At 41.3% G+C, this 19,702-nt stretch overlaps 1 protein-coding gene across 1 annotated transcript; it reads left to right on the top strand.

Annotated features, from left to right (window-relative positions):
- Positions 1-8,118: 8,118 nt before the first annotated feature.
- Positions 8,119-17,465, top strand: vwa1 (von Willebrand factor A domain containing 1). Its single transcript, XM_071475445.1, has 6 exons — positions 8,119-8,448; positions 11,123-11,680; positions 13,492-13,824; positions 14,487-14,762; positions 14,996-15,271; positions 16,426-17,465. The coding sequence occupies exons 1-6, from the start codon at positions 8,364-8,366 to the stop codon at positions 16,452-16,454; spliced, it is 1,557 nt and encodes a 518-aa protein (XP_071331546.1). The 5' UTR covers positions 8,119-8,363; the 3' UTR covers positions 16,455-17,465.
- Positions 17,466-19,702: the final 2,237 nt, after the last annotated feature.

Here is a 19,702-nt window from a genome sequence, read left to right on the forward strand (position 1 = left end):
TTCAGTCATATGGACAATTCAATACATTGTTTTGATTATTATGAAAAGAAACAACCATGACTTACCTTTGTGTTTATTTAAGACACACAGCAAGTGTGCATCATGTCTGTTTTCCTCAAAATGTAAAAAAAATTAGTCTTAGAATTTTTGAGACTTCCCAACAATGAATGCTGGGAAATCTTTTAATAAGCCATGTTTTTTTTAAAACTTAATTTAATGACTTGAGTGAACTCTCAGAGTTAATTGATTCAACTTATGATTTCAAGTCAAAAGACCTGAAGTTAGCACAACTCATATTTATAAATTCTAATGTCTGAAAATTAAAACTAGACATTCTAGGTTGAATGAACTCTTGAACAAAACTTATATATATACATTAAGTTAATGAGAAAAGATGAGTTGATTCTACTAAAGTCCTGTATGATTTTTTACATTATGGCCGAGGTGAAGCAGTTCTATGAGGAAGAATGGTCCAAAACTCCTCCTGAACATTGTGCAGATCTGATAAGCAGCTACAGGAAGAGCTTGTTTGAGGTTATTGCTGCCAAAGTAAATTCAGCAGGATATTAGATCAAAGGATTCATTTACTTTTTTCACCATAAGGGGTTGTATTTCTTAAACTTCCTATCTTAGGTCTTGAGATAGTCAGAGTATAAGACAGGCTTTTTTCCAGTTTTGTATTACAGAAGGAAATCCTAACTTTACTCCTCTCTTATCTTACTTCTTCCTATGGAAAGGAAATCCTAAATACTTATCCAACATCGGTTGTCAACTTTTATGACTGTTACTATAGTGCAACTTCACTCTGAAAATCATCTTAAGCAAAAAAAAAAAAGAAAAAAAAAGAAGCACATTTGTCAGTTGCACCACAGCGAGGAGAGCCCCACGTTGCCAGGCCACAGCTGGTCGTAGCTACTTGGCTAACTGCAGGATCATGGCCTGGGGTGCCCTGTATTTACAAATGAGCATTTGTCATCAAACTGCAACACGTTGTTAGGGTCTGCCATGAAGTTGTGAAGTTAGGAAGCTTGTGCAATACACTTGTCTTAAGTTAGGACAGGAACATTGACTTAGGAACCATTTGTCTGTAATGACTTTTATCCTAAATCAGATCCTTACTCTAATTACCATGGTTACCAAGATACGATCTGCAAGTTAGGAAGTTTCTGTAATACACCCCTAGATCACATTTTTGAACAATTCATGCAAAGAAACAGGTAAGTCCTTCTTGCCATTGTATTTGCAAATGAGTGAGAAACACAAAAGAACTGCTGAGGCTGAATGTCATTAGGTTTGCTGATACTTATTCATAAACAAAAGTATTGATGGTCACATTAGAGAAAAAGTCAGGGGATCACAAAAGTCAATAAGATTCATCCTCTGGGAAATATGCATGTGTATAAAATTGAATGGCCATCCAACTAATTTCTGCTTTGTTTGAGTATGTACTGACATTGCCATCTCGCCACTACTGTGGCCAGTGAAAGGAAACTGGGGTAGCAGATTGCTAAACAGGTAGGGAATTTTAGGTAGATATTTCTGCCTCTAAGCCAATACTGTTTTCAACCACAGAGGCTTTAGCATTTTTTTCCATTGAAGAAGACAAACTCTTTAACCTTACCAGCAGCCTCCACGTCTCACCCATCACCCATCGATCTCCCCTGGGCTAAACCTCTTCCCTCTTGTACTTGAGCCATGTCATACAACCTGCCATGGTGTGGTGTGTGTGTGTGTGTGTGTGTGTGTGTGTGTACATGTGTGTGTGCTCAGTCTTACAATGGATTACTCATTGAAAAACAGGCATGCAGACAGGCAGAGCTCAAGCCAGACAAGTTCAAACACAACACCCCCCCATTTCCCCCATAGCATATCACTAACAGACAATGTCAGGCTTCTTCTCCTTTCTGTCACCTTGACACTTGACAGGAGGGGAGCTGAGTGAAACCAAGACAGAGTGGACTGTGTGACCTGTGGGGCACTTGTGTTATGTGTGCAGGAAGTGGGAAACAGATAGTAGAGAAAGGCTGAAACTTAGAGGGTGTGCAAAACGTGCCTCGAAGTGAAAGGCACGGACTTAAGTGGGGAGGCAGCGGATGTGGCTGACAGGTGATCGTGTTAACAGACAGGATGGGCTGGACAACAAGGTTGTCATCTTTCTGTCGTTAAAGGCCAGTGGGTTGTTCATCACACCTGGTGAGGTGTTTGAGTAAAAGTTTGCACCACAGAGTTTCACCCTCTCTGTTATTCCAGGCCTGATGTGTCTGTGGGGAGATTGCAGCTTTGGAACAGTATATGAGCCTTTGTATACATTTCCTTTTTATTTGTGCACTCCTTTAAGCAAGCAGATACAAGAGTTGGGGTGTTTTGCCTCAGTGATAGCTTTGATAGGATGCCAGGTCCTCCCGAACTCAACCTGCCCTAACAGATTCCACTGCGGATGCACTTGTAATTACAACACATCCCTGCTTCTTAAAACCTTCAGACATACCACAAAAGTGACTTCAGCTACCTTTTGTGTGTGTCTGCATCAGCCGGTGTGTGCATTTATACCATATATGCAAGCACACATGTGCACCTCCGTCAGTGTACATGTGAGGGCTTGTGTGTGTGTGTGTGCGTCTGTGTCTGTGTGTTTGTATAGTATACAGGAGTGTTACTAAGGGTGGGAGGCAGCTGGGACTGCTGAGGAGGGAGTGTGCAGGGTGAGGAGCAATAAGAGGGCGAGGAATCACAAAGGGAGGAGAGAATGGAGAATCCAGCTGCGGTCAACTGTGGCCAAAACACTTTTGAAAACCAGCTGAAAGGAAGATGGTGAAAAAGAGAAAGGCTGATAGGCCTGAAATATTGAAAACAGTTGGGGAGAAGGATGACTGAAGAAAGAATGAAAAGAAAATAAAGCACAAATAGAAATCAGAGCAGCAAACACGAGGCAGGAAACAGAGGAGGATTTATTCGAGTCCTTGTGATGTGAACACAGACACAAACACACTTGAGCACAGCACTGGACTGTAGTTGTCTGTGTGTGTGAGAAACGCCTGTTACATCCAGCCAACTGTAGCCTACCATCCTCCTTCCCACGGGCTGCATGAGTACGGAGAACTCTGACTTCGATGAGTCACTGCCACTGACCTTTCTCATGTGGTTTCTGAATAAGTGGGACTTTAGTGTTTTCTCGGTTTATAGCGAGCATTAGAGGTTCTTGGAGCAGTTTGTACATCTGGGTGGAAATCCTGCATTTCATAAGGTACAAGAGAGCACTTGGGGGCACACTGAGACTGTGACTGGAATTTCCTTTTTATTTTGCTGAACTATGCTCAACAAAGCGGAATTCTTAGTTCTGTGTTACTCCATTGAGAGGTTTTGGAAACAGACAGTTGAGCCTTTCCAGGGGAACTCTGGCTCATTCGGGGTAAAGTTTCTCACATGCCGCTGGAGTCAGACCCTTGTGTGCTATGTGAAAAGTACCCATAACATGCTCGCTCAGTGAGCCTCTTCATAAATCATGGGGCTCTTTACCTCAGGTGATATATGCAGTCAAACCTCTGAACCTGCCTTGTCAGTCAACCATCTTTTCAAAGTTTATCCAACTTGCTCTGATCAGTTCATACTGAGCCAAAAAGATGAGTGCAGTTATCCTCCATCTATAAATGTCGCCCGCTTGCCAATCCTCAACACAATAGGACCATTGTCTGAGTGGAGCTCTCCAGAGGAGCTGGGCCAACTATAGAGAGAACCTCCATCGGCACAGCTTGGCAGAACCAGCCTGTGACATTTACTGTGGAAACTTGCAGTGGGTGTTGGCTGCACCGATGTGGAGACTCACTGGCTGTCGATTATTGCAAAACAGATGTTCCATATAGCAGGATGCTTCTAGCTGTACCCACTTTAACTCCAAGACAGACAGTGCGCAGACCCGAGTGCTTCTGTCCAAATTTAAATATACACTCGGATTTATTCTGTGAAAATGTGGTCCTGCCCTGAACTGAACAGTTGCTTGTGTTTAATGTAACTTGTCATATTTGTTTAGGAAAGGCAAAGATTGAGTATCCCCTGAATGTAGTTAGGGCCTCGGATTCTTGGAACCCAGTGAGATATCAACACCTTCATGTAGCGGCAGCATCCCATCAAATCAATGTTTTTATTCTGAATTTTTTGGTCTGAACCAAAACAAAATGTTCCGCAGCTTAAATGCTTAGGAAATACCTTCATAGACACTGTTTAAGAGACAAGGCGTGCTGTGGAGATACACAGGATGCTGATCAGTGGAAGCAGGAAAGTACCACTGACGCAGGGCCGGAGGGATCCATGCTGCTCAGGAAGGCAGTGGGCACTTGGCTCATTTCTGGTGTTCTCCACATCCCGGTGATGGGAAGTCCCTCTGACCTCCCTGTTGGTATTTTTAGTTTAATGGTTTTTAATCATGTGTTGTGTCAAAATCTTCTACGTGGGAGGCAAAGGGCCTTCTTGGCTCTGCCTGTGAACACCTTCCAAATGTAAATTCTGCCAAATATTTTTTTTTTCTGTGTTTTGCTCTTTTCCGGCATCCCTTGGATTTATCTCACTTTTCCATCATCCTCAGATCTGCATCACCCTTGTTTCTCTCCCTAATCTGTCTCTGCTTGATCAGTGTTTCATCTAGCCTCTCCTTCTTCATCTTTTATATCATTTTATAATGATGTTTCTTTCATGAGAGGCAGAGAGACAGACATACAGAGAGAGAGAGAGAGAGAGAGAGAGAGAGAGAGAGAGAGAGAGGGAGGCAACATTTCAGCTTTTCTTCATCAAATCTGCACAAAAACCAAGGTTTGCTATGAACCAGACTTCGAATACCATAGTGTGGCAGAGAGGAAGAAAACACTGGCAAATATAGATTTGTGGAATTCACTCCACCACTGACAGTGGCATTCCAATGCGTAGCCAAAATCTCTGCAGCCAAAATTTTAATGGGTAATTACAACTAGGCTGCTATTATGGGCCAAAGTTACAAGAGGCTGTATAAGAGGCAGTAACTCAGGCTGCTTAAAGATGTTTTCAGGCTTCAGCCCCCTCCCAAAGGATGTGCTGTTTTCTTTCCTTTATTTCCATGTAATCACACCCTCAATACTGTGAGCCACAAAATGTCATAAACTCTTCCATTGCCTTGATGACATCTTACTGTTTTCGCCCTCTCCATTCCTCCTAGTCCCTCTGCTGCTGCCCTGCCCAGAGCTCAAAGGTCAAGTGTACTGTGTTGTTGTGCTTTGTCCCTGTAAAACAGACTTTCAGCTCTCATCCCACCAGGATTATGACGGTATGTGAAAATGAGCAGAAACAGATCACTGCTCGGGTTGCATAATCTGACAGTGGACGCAGCGTGCTGACACGAGGCTGTGTCGGGTGGAAACAGCTGGCAGTGTCTGTAGATTTCAGCGCAGTGTCAAATGCTAACATCAGCTTCAGTTTGTCTGCTCGACACACCAGCTGAGTTGCACGTAATCTGTCATTGCACAATTTATGCAGTGCTTGACATGTTGAAATACAGAAAGAAATGTGTTCAGTGTGAGTGCACGCGCTCATTCAAACAATGTGCACACACAGCATGCTCTGGGCACATGCATGTTCAGCCATTTACTGCTCTCGTGCACACACACACACACATGCACGCACACCAATGCCAAGTTGTTCCAGGTGGGGGTACACTGTACGGATCTGACTGATTTATAGCTCTCTGACTAGACTGTAAAAAAAAAAAAAAAAAACCGCAGGAAGAGAACTCCCACCTGTAATAAAATCCAAACAGCGCTGTGCCACTGAGCCTGGGCTGTGGGGGCCACAAATGAGCATGTGAGAACTTTTTCAGCCCTTGGGGCGAGGTAAAACAAAAACCACAGAGAAATTAATGTTGCATGTCTGCTGTGTAGAAGCAGCGGGGTGTAAATGGATTATGATGCAGCTCTTGGCTCCCCAGACATTTGGAGTTCAATTTTAGCAACAGAGCATAAAATGAAACTTTCAATAACTGGTCACAGACGTAGACTAACATGCTGCCAAAGTCGAACAAAGGGTGACACACCAGCCCTAAGTCTAATTACGTGCTCGTACTTGTCTCTGAAGCTTATTAGAAATAGTTTTCTATATGGGTGATTACAATGAGATATAGGTCAGACAGCTGTCATAATGCTTCCCAATCAGTGACTGTAGTGTTTATTTACTAGGTGTGTATTGGGAAGGGTGTGTTTATTGTCAATATATCAGCTGGAACAATAGAAGTATTTGGACATGATGTGTCATAAAAGAATTCAGACCTTTGTCTAGTCCCACTTGAATTCCTACATCCTCTCCCATCCATTTATTTCCTCCTACCCCCACTGCTCCCTCTTTGTTTTATGTCTCACACACAAACACACTCATGCATGCACACACACTCACGTGCAAACTCACACAGAGAATCAATACTCTCCATACGGCTCCATGCTACACTATCCCCTCCCTTCACTTCTACTTGTAAATCTTGCTTTATTTTTGTTGAGTGGTTGACCTCAGAGAATAGCCAACATGCAAAGCTGTTGACCTCTTTCCGCTTTCAGACGACGTGCTGTATAATTTCAAAGATGCACTCCCAGTGGTTGAAATGCTGCAAGTGCTGTATTTGTGGTCTCTCTTGGTGAACCAGAGATTCCTTCAGTTCTTGGATAGCTGAAATTGTTTTGTTTGTCTTTATCATGAAAAAAACAGAATAAAAGAATCATAGAATATAAAATAGAAAAAGAGTCAAGGGTAAGGGTAAAAGCTATAGTATCTGAAAACTAACTAAGACATCAAGAGGTCACAAAGTGATATATGAAGATACATTTCAGCAAAAATATGTCATATTTGTAATTAATGCTTGTTGACTCTGTAAATGCCCCTTACCGGCTGGTTCTCTATGATGTAGCCTATATGACTAATTTCAAAAACTTGTCAGCGCAAAGGTAAAGTGAGTTTTTCATGGGTTCTCCATTTATATTCCTGGTAATAGGGTAACCTGAAGGCATAAATCTAATTTTGGCTCCAATTCAAAGAGTTGAGGCCTTGATGGAGAACACAGCCCCATTTACTATTCTGAGTTACTGGGGAGACTGAAGAGAGAAGGGAGGAGGTACACAAGACAGTGAGATGTGTCAGGTCAGGCAAAACAGAAGTAGCTTGAGGGAAGTTATAGTCACTTTACCTTCAAAATAAAGATTTCTTTTTGTCAGTGACATCACCAGTGGCTTTGTCTGACTGTTTTGTGTTTTGTTACATGTTTTAAGAACAGTTTTGCCACTTATCAGCTACAATAATGAGCATCTATTTTTGTCAATGTGATACTACTAAGTGTTTATTAGAGGAATCCTATATATACACTGAGCTGTTGCTGTCCCTACATTCACAGCTACATCTCAAATCTGTTGACATCTATTGAACACAGTAATGGAAATTAACTACACTTCATCACACACTGTGCTTAAGTCCAAATTTCCTCTCCACAGCATTTGTCAGCTATAGTTACTTTGCATATTAATATTTTTCAAACAAAACAAGTGATCCAATATAATATGCATTGTAATATAACCATTTAAAACTGGCTCCATCATGAAATCAGTAACAACATTAAACTCCTGCTCACATGTTAAAACAATGATGATAATATATATTTAATAATAAAGCCTAATATATATGATATAACAAAGCACTTGTCTTTTAATGATAGGCTATTTAAAAATAATTCTTCTGTACATTTATTTAAGTAAAATTTTGAACGCAGGACTTTTATTTTTTATTTTTTAACTGTTCACATTGTGGTATTTCACTTTTTACGTACTTTATTTTGTAAAGGTTCTAAATAGCCTACCACCCCTAACTAAATCCCTATTTAATCGAGAACATAAAGGCATAAGTTACAAAACTGTTGTCTTTTTGTTGCAACAACTAAGTCTTTTTTTTTTTTTTTTTTTTTTTTTTTTAGGAAATAAATTAACCTAAAGAAATGAGAGTTTTATTTTGAAAGCTTTCTGAAGTGAGCCTCTCATTGGCTTGACGCTGGTTTCGGGAGCGCGAACAGAGCGCAGCCGCGTCGGCGAGGAGCGTTCACACTTTACGCGCTGAAGCTCTGAGTTTAGTTCAAGTTTAACTTCCCGAGTCTCCAGTTACCGCCTGGTCGATCATGTTCAGCGAAGAAGAAAGAGAAGAAGTGAAATAGGAAACCGGACGTTATGTGCGATGTCTTCTAAATTATGCTTCTGACTGTGGTTTGCTGACTGGGAGTGCGCACCTCCGGGCTGCGGTGGATATATGGTTGACTCAAACACCCGCAACATTTGTGTTACAGTTTGTTTCGGTGGAAATAATTCCTGAACACAGGGATGGAGAGGCACACGTTGTTGACACTGACTCTGTTGTGTTTGCTTCCGCGGCCGTCGGCTGCACAGAACTCCGCACCTGAAGGAGGTAAGCTCCCTCACATGGATATATGGTCCCTGTTTATTCTACGGAATCCAAATTTGATAAAGTTTTTTTTTTTTTTTTTTTTTTTAATATAGAAATCATTTTGGAGGCCATGACTGCAAGAAAAAACAAAACAAGTTAAATTAATATCTGTATTTTCAGGACGAATAATCACTTTTAAAATCGTGTTATGGTGGGCTAAGAACTATCTAGAATCACCAGCCATTACACAAGTTTTCCACTGTCAATGTAAAATGAGATTGAAGACATTGGTGGCACATAACGTGAGATGCAATGACTTTTCCATTAGGAGCTGATGCTGCTGCAGGAGGTGGAGGGGCTGTCTGGGTTCAGGGTAGATCAGGGTGTGGTTGACATTACACCAGTGTTTTCAGTGAAGTGGCACCACTCCAGGTATTGAATTGTCAGTTGATGAAATATCACAGCCTGGAGCAGTGATTCCCAAAACCAGGAGACACACAGGGACCACCCAGGCATCCAGCAGAAGTCTTCAGATGCTCCCCATACAAAGCCAAAACAGAAAACAAAAAAAAAAAAGGGGGGTGGGGGCTGAATTCTCAGATATTGTCAGTTGATGAAATCTCTTGGTCTTACAGGGGCAGACAAAACAGTCTTCAGATCAACTGGGAAAAAAGTTCATTTTTAATTATTATTTAATTCATTTTTTTTTAATGCATTGATAAAAGAAAACAGTGCGTTAATTAAAGCTCTGATCTGTCGTATGTATGATAAAAAAATCTCATTTTAGAGATTGCCTGACACTGAGACACCCCTCAGAGAGTTTATAGGCTGGTTTTGATACTGATACACATCTGTAATTGCCGTCGGGTCTGATCACTGACCTCAGATCAGTTTTTATCACTAAAGTAACAAAACAAATGCCTTCAGCTGTTATCATAGCGATGCCTTTGCATGCTGTGAAAAAAACTCATGAGCGTGAAGTGTCTAACAGGCTAAACTTGGTGCTGGTGACACCGGCGAGTCTGCTGTCAGTGTGAGCAGATAGATCTTTATGACTGTTAACATAGTCGTGAGTGAGATGCTGTCACTTTGCTACTTCCATTAATAGGGACCTGATGAGACCCAACCAACTTAGATTACAGTTATTTGGCCTTTTATAAGTGCTTGCTGTTATTGCTGTCATCCTTGTTTAATAAATACCTTATCCCTGCAACCTACACCCACAGAAAAAAGAAGATACATTTTTCCCATGTATTGGTGATAAGTATTATTAGAATTATACTACATTTCTGAATATCCTCAGCACAAAGCCAGTGTTGCTCACACAGTAATGTACCCATGTGTTCTCCAGGTTGCGAGACCTGCTCTGCTCCTGTAGGTTTCACTGTTTTACACCTCATTCTTCCACCATCACATCACTCAAGTGCTCATACTCACCAGTAAATCAGATTTATCGTGTCTATACGATAACAACAGGCTACATTTAAACACAATGGAGCGGCTCTCTCCAGACCTCAGCATATGGTTTTCAGATAAAGATATACCTGCACAAAGGCGATGATAGAGGGCTGTGATACGCAGCAGCCCCCCCCCCCCCCCAGTGCTCCAAAGTCCAAACAACAAGAGAGATGTAAGGAATTCTTTAGGTTGATGGAGAGAAAGGCAGCAAGTGTGCACATCGGCATGTGTATGTGCATGTTTGATTTGTGAGTGTATATACATGCCTCACTGCTTTCTCAGGTTTCAACACCCCTGAGTCTTATCAACACCTCATCTGATGTGTTAAACATTCCAATATTAAAAAAAAGAGGCATCCAAAGAAAATAAGAGTGTCCATAGGTGTGAAGGTGTTCGAGTTGGAGCCTGCACAGTCGTTGCAGTTTTACTAAATCAGAGTCATCTCTCACTCTTATGTGTTTATTTCTCTTTTCTCCTTCAGCCTTGCTCTGAGATTTGAGCAGAGTGTTTTTTCTTGTATGACTTCACAATCTGAAGGTCTGCCATTAAGCGTTGCTTTCAGATTCCATCTGTTGCTACTGCTTCTTTCCTTCTCTGCTCACTTTCTCTGCTCTGTATATGGCCATCCAACATTCCTCTTCGTCTCTCACATGGAACTGCCACTACACCCCCCTGAGCCTCACTCCTCTCCTTTTAACGCCTTTCATTTTCCCTTGTCCCACCTCCTTTCACCTCCTTTCTCTCCCTACCACTAATACCCAGCAGCTACTGTTTTCCCACCCTCCTGTCCTTCACTCAGGACATTCACTTTTAACTTTGCTTCTGTTACGAAATCTGGAAAATCTGGGCGGAAAACATTCCGTGGCTCACTGCACGACTGCCTTTTATCATCCACTTCTGAAGTTACCATGAGTCCAGCATCAGTTTGTACTTCCTCTGGGTGTTTTGATTTCTTCTTATCTTAACTGTAATTACTTTCTTCTCACTTGCTTCTGAGTTTCTGCTGCTTTCATGTTGACACTGACCCCTTTAAAGGTTGTGCGATTGTGAGACTGTGTTGTTCCAAGAAGGTGGATGGAGAAAGGGAGGGAGTTTCCAAATGTGTGTGTAAGTGAAGCAGGAGGGAAGACCTGTGGAAAAAATTGTGGGAGTATGAAAGGAATGACAGCTCTCACATCAAAAGTTAACTCCTTTTCACTATTTGATTTGCACATTAATGACTGTATTTTCTCCACAGTGCTGAACTGCTGCGAGGGTGATGTCCTCTTCTTGTTGGATTCCTCGGGGAGCGTGTCATCCTACGAGCACTCCCGCATGCTCTCCTTCCTGTCTGAGCTCCTCCTCCCCTTCTCTTTGGGAGAGGACCAGGTGAGGGTAGGACTTCTGCAGGTGGGCACCCAACCACGCCTTGAGTTTGGCTTTGACACCTTTAACACCCAAAGAGGCCTCCAGGGGGCTTTGAGTAATACCAAACCTCTCAGGGGGGATACCAACACTGTGGAGGCACTGAGAATGGCGAAGGAGAGGGTGCTAAGACCTGGAACAACGGGCAGTGCCCGGGAGGGGCTCCCAAGAGTACTGGTGTGGTTGACAGATGGAGTAAAACCAGGGGATGTGATTGGACCAATGACTGAGCTGCAGGAGGAGGGCGTGGCTGTGCTGGTGGTCTCCACTGGGCATGGCAACTATCAAGTGTTGAGGCAGGTGGTGAGCCCACCTGTGGAGAACCACCTGTACTTTGTGGACATTGATGATATGAGCATCATCACGGAGGACCTGCGGGATGCCATCATTGGTGAGTACAGTACGGGTGATTTTTGAGGTTTCAGGTATCGAGCCTGGGGAGTGCCACCAAAATAACTATTGATTTTTCAGTGATTAATGATAATAATAGCCTCAAAAGCCTCATGCTTACATACAGGCTGCGTACATGTGTTTAAATAAAAGCATTGACATTACATTTGTCATCTGCTTCAATAAAAACTATGTTAAAATAGTGAAATGGAATGACAAAAGTAATACTTTTAACTATTCTTAAGTTCATTTTGAATTTAATTTGAAGACATAATTGTTAATTTCAAGGGGTGCAATGGTGGTCACCTCACAGCAAGAAGGTTCTGGGTTTGAACCCCGGGCTTGTGGCCTTTCTGTGTGGAGTTTGTATGTTCTCCCTGTGTCTGCGTGGGGTCTCTATGGGTTCTCCAGCTTCCGCCCACAGTCCAAAGACATGCACATTAGGTTGGAGATTCTAAATTGCCCTAAGTGTGAATGTGAGTGTGAATGGTTGTTTGTTGCTATATTTTTCAGCTCTGTGATAGACCTCGCCCAATGTCAGCTGGGATTGGCTATGTAGCAATACCGAAACTCACAAATAGCTCCTTTAAAGCTTTGTCCAACAATTTATCACATGACTATGTGTATTGTGAAAGCTGTTTGTCATACTCACAAACCAAAAGAAAATCATCACCTGACATTTTAGCATGGCTCTAAGTAAATATTAATGTGTCAAATCAAAGTTCTGCCAAGTTCATCACAATATATTCCGCTGAGTATCTTGGTTGGGGCTTTGAAAAAAAAAACAACAGTTGTTTCCACAAGCAACCCTTGGTTACATTGGATGATCCACAAACCTCACAGTGAACCATGCTAGGACATTGCTTTTCACATTTTTTACATTGATTTTTATACGTTTTGAGCAGAACAAACAAAACTCAATTAATCTCCATTGTGTCAGGATGGTGGAAGACATGGCAACAAACCTATATGCACATCTAGATACCGTCTAGTGAGAAAAGTTTGTATGATATGACCAGACTATCTCTTTAAAAGCCCACGAGGGAGCAACACAGCCAGGCTAAAAGTGTGTTACCCATATATTTCAGCAGCTTTGACAAACGCCCTTCATTTAGACAGCTTCCACTCATACATAGATGTATTACATATCTCTGTGCCTCCTAATTCCACACATGCTCCTGAAGACAGTGAAACTAAATAGGAAACCGGGACACTGAGCGTGTCTTTGTGCGTGTGTAAGAGTCACTGTAACGAGATAGGCTGATCTATTAATGGATTAATGATTCAGTTTCCCTTGCTGCATCCACCAACACTACAGTATGCCAGACATGATATATATATATATACATATTTATATAAATAGACCAGGGGGTTACCCATTTCTTTGGCCTGATTAGGTGCCTGCATAACACTCATAAGGGACATCTCAGCAACTACACAATATATGCTGCAGCTGTAAGACATGATGTATAGTATAAATAAAGCTTATGCACCAGTCCTTTCTGGGTGCCTAATGATCCTATCACAGATATCAGTGACTCTGTGGCATTTCTTATTTTGTTGCAGGGCCTCACTGGCTCGGCTATTTCAAGTTGTCTTATTGTAAGGGTTATGAATCCACTTGGAAACCCAAGTCTGGCTGTCTACGTGGGTGGCTGTCTGAAACCAAGGCATTTTTAGAACTCTGTCTCGTCATCTTCCCTGTCACCGTCCTTTCTCTGTCTCTTTGCAGAATTATAACTTGTTCTTTAATCCCGACAGACCCATGTGTGCGCACACTAACTTCATTCTTCTTCATCCTGCCTCCAACAGAGATAATCCGAGCTGAACGAATCAACGTCCATGACATCTCGACCACCTCTGCCACGCTCCAGTGGCGACCTGTTCTCTCCGGTTTGACGGGCTACTACGAGATACGCTTTGCTCCGGTTCTGACAGGAGGCATGGGAGGTAGCGGGGAAAGTGGAACTGGGACCAGTCCGAGCACCGGTGGTAGTCAATATCAGAGAGTCACCCAACCTGGCGACTCCAGCAATGCCAGGCTAACAGGCCTGAAGCCTGACACCACCTATACTGCCACACTGACCCCGGAGTCCAATGAACAAGCATTTAACACACTCTCTGTCACCTTCACAACAAAGCCAGGTTGGCTCACATCTTCTTTACAGATTGTTTCATAACCCATAACTGTGCACTTAAGTTGCTGTTTATACTAACTTATTTACTAAATCTTCTCTAAGTGTAGTCTAAGCAAAAAGGCAAACATTCACTGGTACCAGCCTCTCATATTTAATAATTTAATGCTGTTATCTGTTTTATTTCATTGTGAACTAAATATTTTGTGGCTTGAAGCTGATCATCAATTCACATCACAATCATTCAATCACAGTTTGAAGATGTCACCTTAGAACTTTTCATTTGCATCATTTACTATTATTTTACATTTTATAGTGCAACATTTTATTTTACAGGTCTATTATTATTATAGTATTACTAGCTGAAGTTATACCAAAGTAAATATTTCTTTGTTATTCACCTATTATTGGAAAATTTATTTTCATAAATGTCAAATTGTATGCATGTCAAATTTTCACATTTTTGCATGTTAAACTGACCTGCTGTGCACTGACGAAAAGACTTGTGAAGCTGGACTTATGATGATGACTAAATGATGAATAAATTACTGACCTGTAAAATGAAGTGTGAAAATTCTAATGGATTGCATCCGTAGTTTATTTTCCTCATGATATCTCCTACTCCTACTTACTGAATGTGTTTTTTTCTTTTTTTGTCCCCCCACACACCAGAGGTGCTGAGCCCAGCTGTGGTAACCGTCTCTGAGTCGGGACAAACCAGCGTTCGGGTGAGCTGGGGTCCTCTTCAGCCAGAGACGGTCACAAGTTACCACATCGAATACTCCGCCCTGCCCAGAGGAAAGCTCCATGCTGTCACAGTGGGCAGAACACAGAACTCTACTCTCCTCAGAGGCCTCCAACCAGATACCACTTACTTGGTCACCGTTAGCGCCCGGCACGCCTCGGGCAAGGAGAGGGCCATGTCTGTCAAAGTGTGTACTCAGGAAGGTGAGATGTGTGAAGAAAATGTGGTCAAACGTGGTAATCAAGGATCCGTTTACCACACACTAATCCTAATCCTACACAGCATAGTCCTTTTTGCATCTCAGATTTCAGATAATTACAAGCAGGTTCAGTCGGGTTTGACTACGCCAAGGGCAATTTTTTTAACCTCTCATTCATATCCTCTCCTTTAAAAAGCCCTTCTGTTTCTAAAATATACCCTGACTGTCCATTTCCAGTGACTCCAGCTCTGGCAGACCTCCAGCTGACCACTGTCGGCAGTGACTCGGTGCAGGTCGACTGGAAGGGCAGTGTGGCTGGTTTGAGGGGCTACTGGCTCACCTGGGAGGAACAGCAAAGCTCTGTCCCAGGCCAGCGCTCCTCCCTCTATTTGCCACCTGACTCTTTGTCAACGCGCCTCACACACCTACCCCCATCAGCCAGAGTGTGCGTGTCACCCATTTACCGGACAGCGCGGGGAGAGGGACTGTGTTGCACGGCACAGTTTCAGTCAGGTGAGTAGGGACTGGGTATGTCACATAAGGTTGGGTCAATATTTAGAGGGATAATGTGACAGTTTGGGAGATATGCTTGTTCCCTGTCTTTCCAAAATTTTAACGCTTAGTTAGAAGCCAGAGCCAAGAGGAAATTAGCCTAAGTCAGCATAAAAACTGGAGGGATTCACCTACCAGGATCTCTAAAACACTCTAATTAATGTAACAAAGAGAAAGTAAAAATGACTATCTGTGGTTTTAGGGGAATTATGTGGTCTAACTGTTTCTTGACGAATGACAATAAACAACAAGTGACTTCAAAGAGCCTGGTCATTGCACTTCAGATGCTGCTCAGACGGATATATTAACTGTTTGTCATGAAATAATTATGCCATGTAGCTCCCATTAAAAACCACATATTTGTTGTTTTTACATTTCTGTTTTACTACACTGGCCTCCATTGTAAAATTGCTGGTCCCAACCAAGAAACACATGTAGTACGCCACATCACCCCTGTTTGATTTGCTGATTTTACACTCATGGTTTTTGCTTTGGACAGAGTCAGACAAGCTGCTTGCTCCTCTTTCCAGTTTTTAGTTGGCTGTTGGTGTTAGCTTCATATTTAGTGTACAGACAATGGCAGTGGTATCAATCTTCTAACCTAACTCTTGGCAAAACAGCAAATAAGTATATTTCCTAAAATGTCAAACTTTTTTTTAATGCACAGATGGGAGGGTGGTATTGATCTCCTTGTCTCAGAAAAAATGTGAATATGAGTGTTTCCCAAAATATCACCCTGTACTTTTTAAAGTTTCAATTTAAATCATCAAAAAAACAAAACAAAACTATGTCACCAGTTTCAGTGCATCTACTTTATACCGATGCAATTATTCCTAAAATTAAATTTTTTAGGAAAATCCACTGTCTTGGGGTGGAGGCGAATAAAACCTGTCCACATGCCTAGACACCACCAGAACTAAGTGCGAAAATAGTGAACCAACTCTTGAAACACTACCGTGTTAATGTTGGACTGAATAAATACCTCCACATTAATCCCATTTGTTGTCTGGAGGAAGTTGTGATACACAGAAATTCAGGATGTAACACTTATGGCCAGACTTTTAAGTCTATAAATATTAATGTCTTATCCTCTGTTTTCTCCCTCTGCCCTTTAGAAGCATTAGCATATGGCTACCAGTCATAGCACCCCTGAACTGCAAGTGCACCTTACCAAACATGGAGGGACGATGGCGAGAAGAATGCTGACTTTCATCCATAATTCTTTTCCATGCCTCTCTCCTCTGTGGACATCATCCAGGAGAGATGTGTGGCTTGGCTTACTGAGCACTCACTCATGTGGAAGCCATAGACACTTATGAGTGGTCTGGGACAATATGGCTACACGTTGACTGCTGCAACCTGCAACACAGAGGACTATCAGCTTTTCCCTTTCTATAGTCTCTTCTGGTTTACACCTGTAGTCAATGTATAATGCTTCAGTTTATGGATGCAAGCTTAAGATAAAGATATTTCTTTGGTTGTGTATTGCATATACAGAGAAGGGCATGCTGGGAATGTTGGATATTTTATGTAGCTTGTTTTTGGAGAACGGCTTTGCACCATATGTGGGCCTCATGCCCAAATCAACAGTTTTTTTCAAGTCCTGCTAATGCACAGAGGATATCTGATTTACATTTGTAATAAATACTCATGACTTGTACTTAAATAAGTGCTCTTTCAGCACATGCTTGAAAAATTGGATACTTGTGTGTGCACGCTGGAGTGCAAAAGGGGAACATTAACATGCGGTCCCTAATAACAGGATCCTCAGGATTGCTTTGAACTTAAGAAAGAAATTACGAACAGACCAGCCATATGCCCTGAAACCACCAAGATGCTGCATATCATATGTGTGTAACTGAGACTAGTGCTGTATTGGTCTTTGGAGATGGCTCCAGCATTCATATTTATTAATCAAGAATCATGTAAGTATGAGAATTTATAGCGTACAGTATTTACAGACATGCTGTTTACATTTAAAGACTGTTACCTTTTTTAAGCCAGCCTTTGCTGCCCCCTACTGAAAGGATCCTTACAGGCTCACAGCTGATCTTTTACTGTTATCCTCTCAGAGCAAATGTATTGTTTTATGTTTGTTGACCACTATTGAAATTTAACAAGAGCTTCTAATAAAGTTCTTTAATAATTTCGTTTATACTAATTGTAGTTTTTTCTAATAGCAAAATATGCCGTCGTGGACTGAGATTAGGGCTACATATCCTGTCTTTTTTTAAATGGGCACACCACTGATTTAACATGTCAGTGTCAGTTTATGAATCATGAGTACAACTTAGTCACTGAAAATAGTTGTATAATGTCTTTTGTGGCTCTGCAGGAACTTTGAAAAGAGGATTTAGCAGACAGAGATGGACTAATGATAGACATTTTTACATTACAATATGACAAGTTTAGGATCCAGTATTTTAGAGTATTTTTAGAGTTAGACCTAAGATATTTTGGCTTCTACTGCTTCAATTTAGATATTTAGATAGTATTTTTAAAATCTGCCTTTTTCATGTCCAACTCTTTGGAAATGCAATACTAAATTACTAAAGTGCCTCTTTAAATCACCTCATGAACTGTACCTCAAAGGTCCTACTTTCATCCAGAAAAATAATATTCATAACACCACTAGTTTCTAAAAAAAACTCTTTTTAGTGTTTGCCTTTATAATTTCTTTCAAATTTGAAGAAACACAGCATTTTGGCTTACCTTCAAGTTTTGTTTGGTTTGGTAAATGGCATGAATAACTTCTGAATACAATCTGTATGGTGGGGTGGGGCAGTACATATTGTAATGATCCTAAAACAGTCTTTTAACAATGTCACTTGAAAATTGTAAGACATTATTATTGAATTTTGTTGAAGAAAGAGACAAAGCAACAATGATGATAGATAAATTGACTTAGAAGGTATTCCTCCAACCACATCCCAGGAGCCTTTGCACCTTTCCTGTTCACATCCCGGGGGGAATCTAATATCAAATGCAAGGTAGCACAAATGGACATGTGGTACATCTAAACCCATCTTTTTTATGGTTAATCTTAGGTTTTCTTACCATGCTCTACGATGTATAATTGATTTTATCTATTAGATACACTTAATTTGCTAAAGGAGATGAACATCAGGATAGTAACAGCACAGTCATATCACTGTGTTACAGAGAAAAGATGATGACTGTTGCACAGATACTGGTGTTTTTTTTTAATTTGTACGCTATTTTAACTTGGTAGTTTAGATTAGAATTTAATTGGGCTTTGAGAGCATACTTTAATAATTTCACATATTCTACATACAAACAAGCTGACTGACATGACCGCACACACTGATTATTTAATAAGCTTTTCGGTGACAGAGTAGGCAACTTTTTTGTGTCAAGGCTTCCCCCTACAGGTTCAAGAAAGCACCTTCAACTGTCAGCTGGTGTTAACTGTTATTTCTGTTATTATTATTATTATTATTTTTTTTTTTTTTTTTTTTTTTTTTTTTCTCAAATGCAAATTTATCATGACTGTTCACTATATTGTCTTGTCTTATAAAGATCATTTTAACTAGGCAAACATTTCAAAAATCAAGGTAAGGCCAATATACAGTGCATCCGGAAAGTATTCACAGCGCTTCACTTCTTCCACATTTTGTTATGTTACAGCCTTATTCCAACATGGATTAAATTCATTTTTTACCTCAAAATTATACACACAATACCCCATAATGACAAAGTGAAAAAAAGTTTGCTTGAAATTTTTGCAAATATATTAAAAATAAAAAAAACAAAATAAATCACATGTACATAAGTATTCACATCCTTTGCTCAATACTTTGTTGAAGCACCTTTGGCAGCAATTACAGCCTCAAGTCTTTTTGAATATGATGCTACAAGCTTGGCACACCTATTTTTGGGCAGGTTCTCCCATTCTTCTTTGCAGAACCTCTCAAGCTCCATCAGGTTGGATGGGGAGCGTCGGTGCACAGCTGTTTTCAGATCTCTCCAGAGATGTTCAATCGGGTTCAAGTCTGGGCTCTGGCTGGGCCACTCAAGGACATTCACAGAGTGGTCCCGAAGCCACTCCTTTGTTATCTTGGCTGTGTGCTTAGGGTCGTTGTCCTGTTGGAAGATGAACCTTCGTCCCAGTCCGTGGTCCAGAGCGCTCTGGAGCAGGTTATCATCAAGGATGTCTCTGTACATTGCTGCATTCATCTTTCCCTCGATCCTGACTAGTCTCCCAGTTCCTGCTGCTGAAAAACATCCCCACAGCCTGATGCTGCCACCACCATGCTTCACTGTAGGGATGGTATTGGCCTGGTTTCCTCCAGACATGATGCTTGGCATTCAGACCAAAGAGTTCAATCTTTGTTTCATCAGACCAGAGAATTTTGTTTCTCATGGTCTGAG

This window comes from Trachinotus anak, unplaced genomic scaffold (genome assembly GCF_046630095.1).
Source record: "Trachinotus anak isolate AG129_WGS33_773 ecotype Australia unplaced genomic scaffold, CSIRO_AGI_Tana_v1 ptg000004l, whole genome shotgun sequence".
In the NCBI taxonomy this organism is placed as follows: Eukaryota; Metazoa; Chordata; class Actinopteri; order Carangiformes; family Carangidae; genus Trachinotus; species Trachinotus anak.

What these genes read in the sequence shown, in the direction of transcription:
- vwa1 (XM_071475445.1), top strand. Translation starts at nt 8,364, where the DNA reads ATGGAGAGGCACACGTTGTTGACACTGACTCTGTTGTGTTTGCTTCCG. An exon ending in GAACTCCGCACCTGAAGGAG is followed by an intron (nt 8,449 to 11,122) that starts GTAAGCTCCCTC and finishes TTTTCTCCACAG; the next exon opens with TGCTGAACTGCTGCGAGGGT. An exon ending in CCTGCGGGATGCCATCATTG is followed by an intron (nt 11,681 to 13,491) that starts GTGAGTACAGTA and finishes TGCCTCCAACAG; the next exon opens with AGATAATCCGAGCTGAACGA.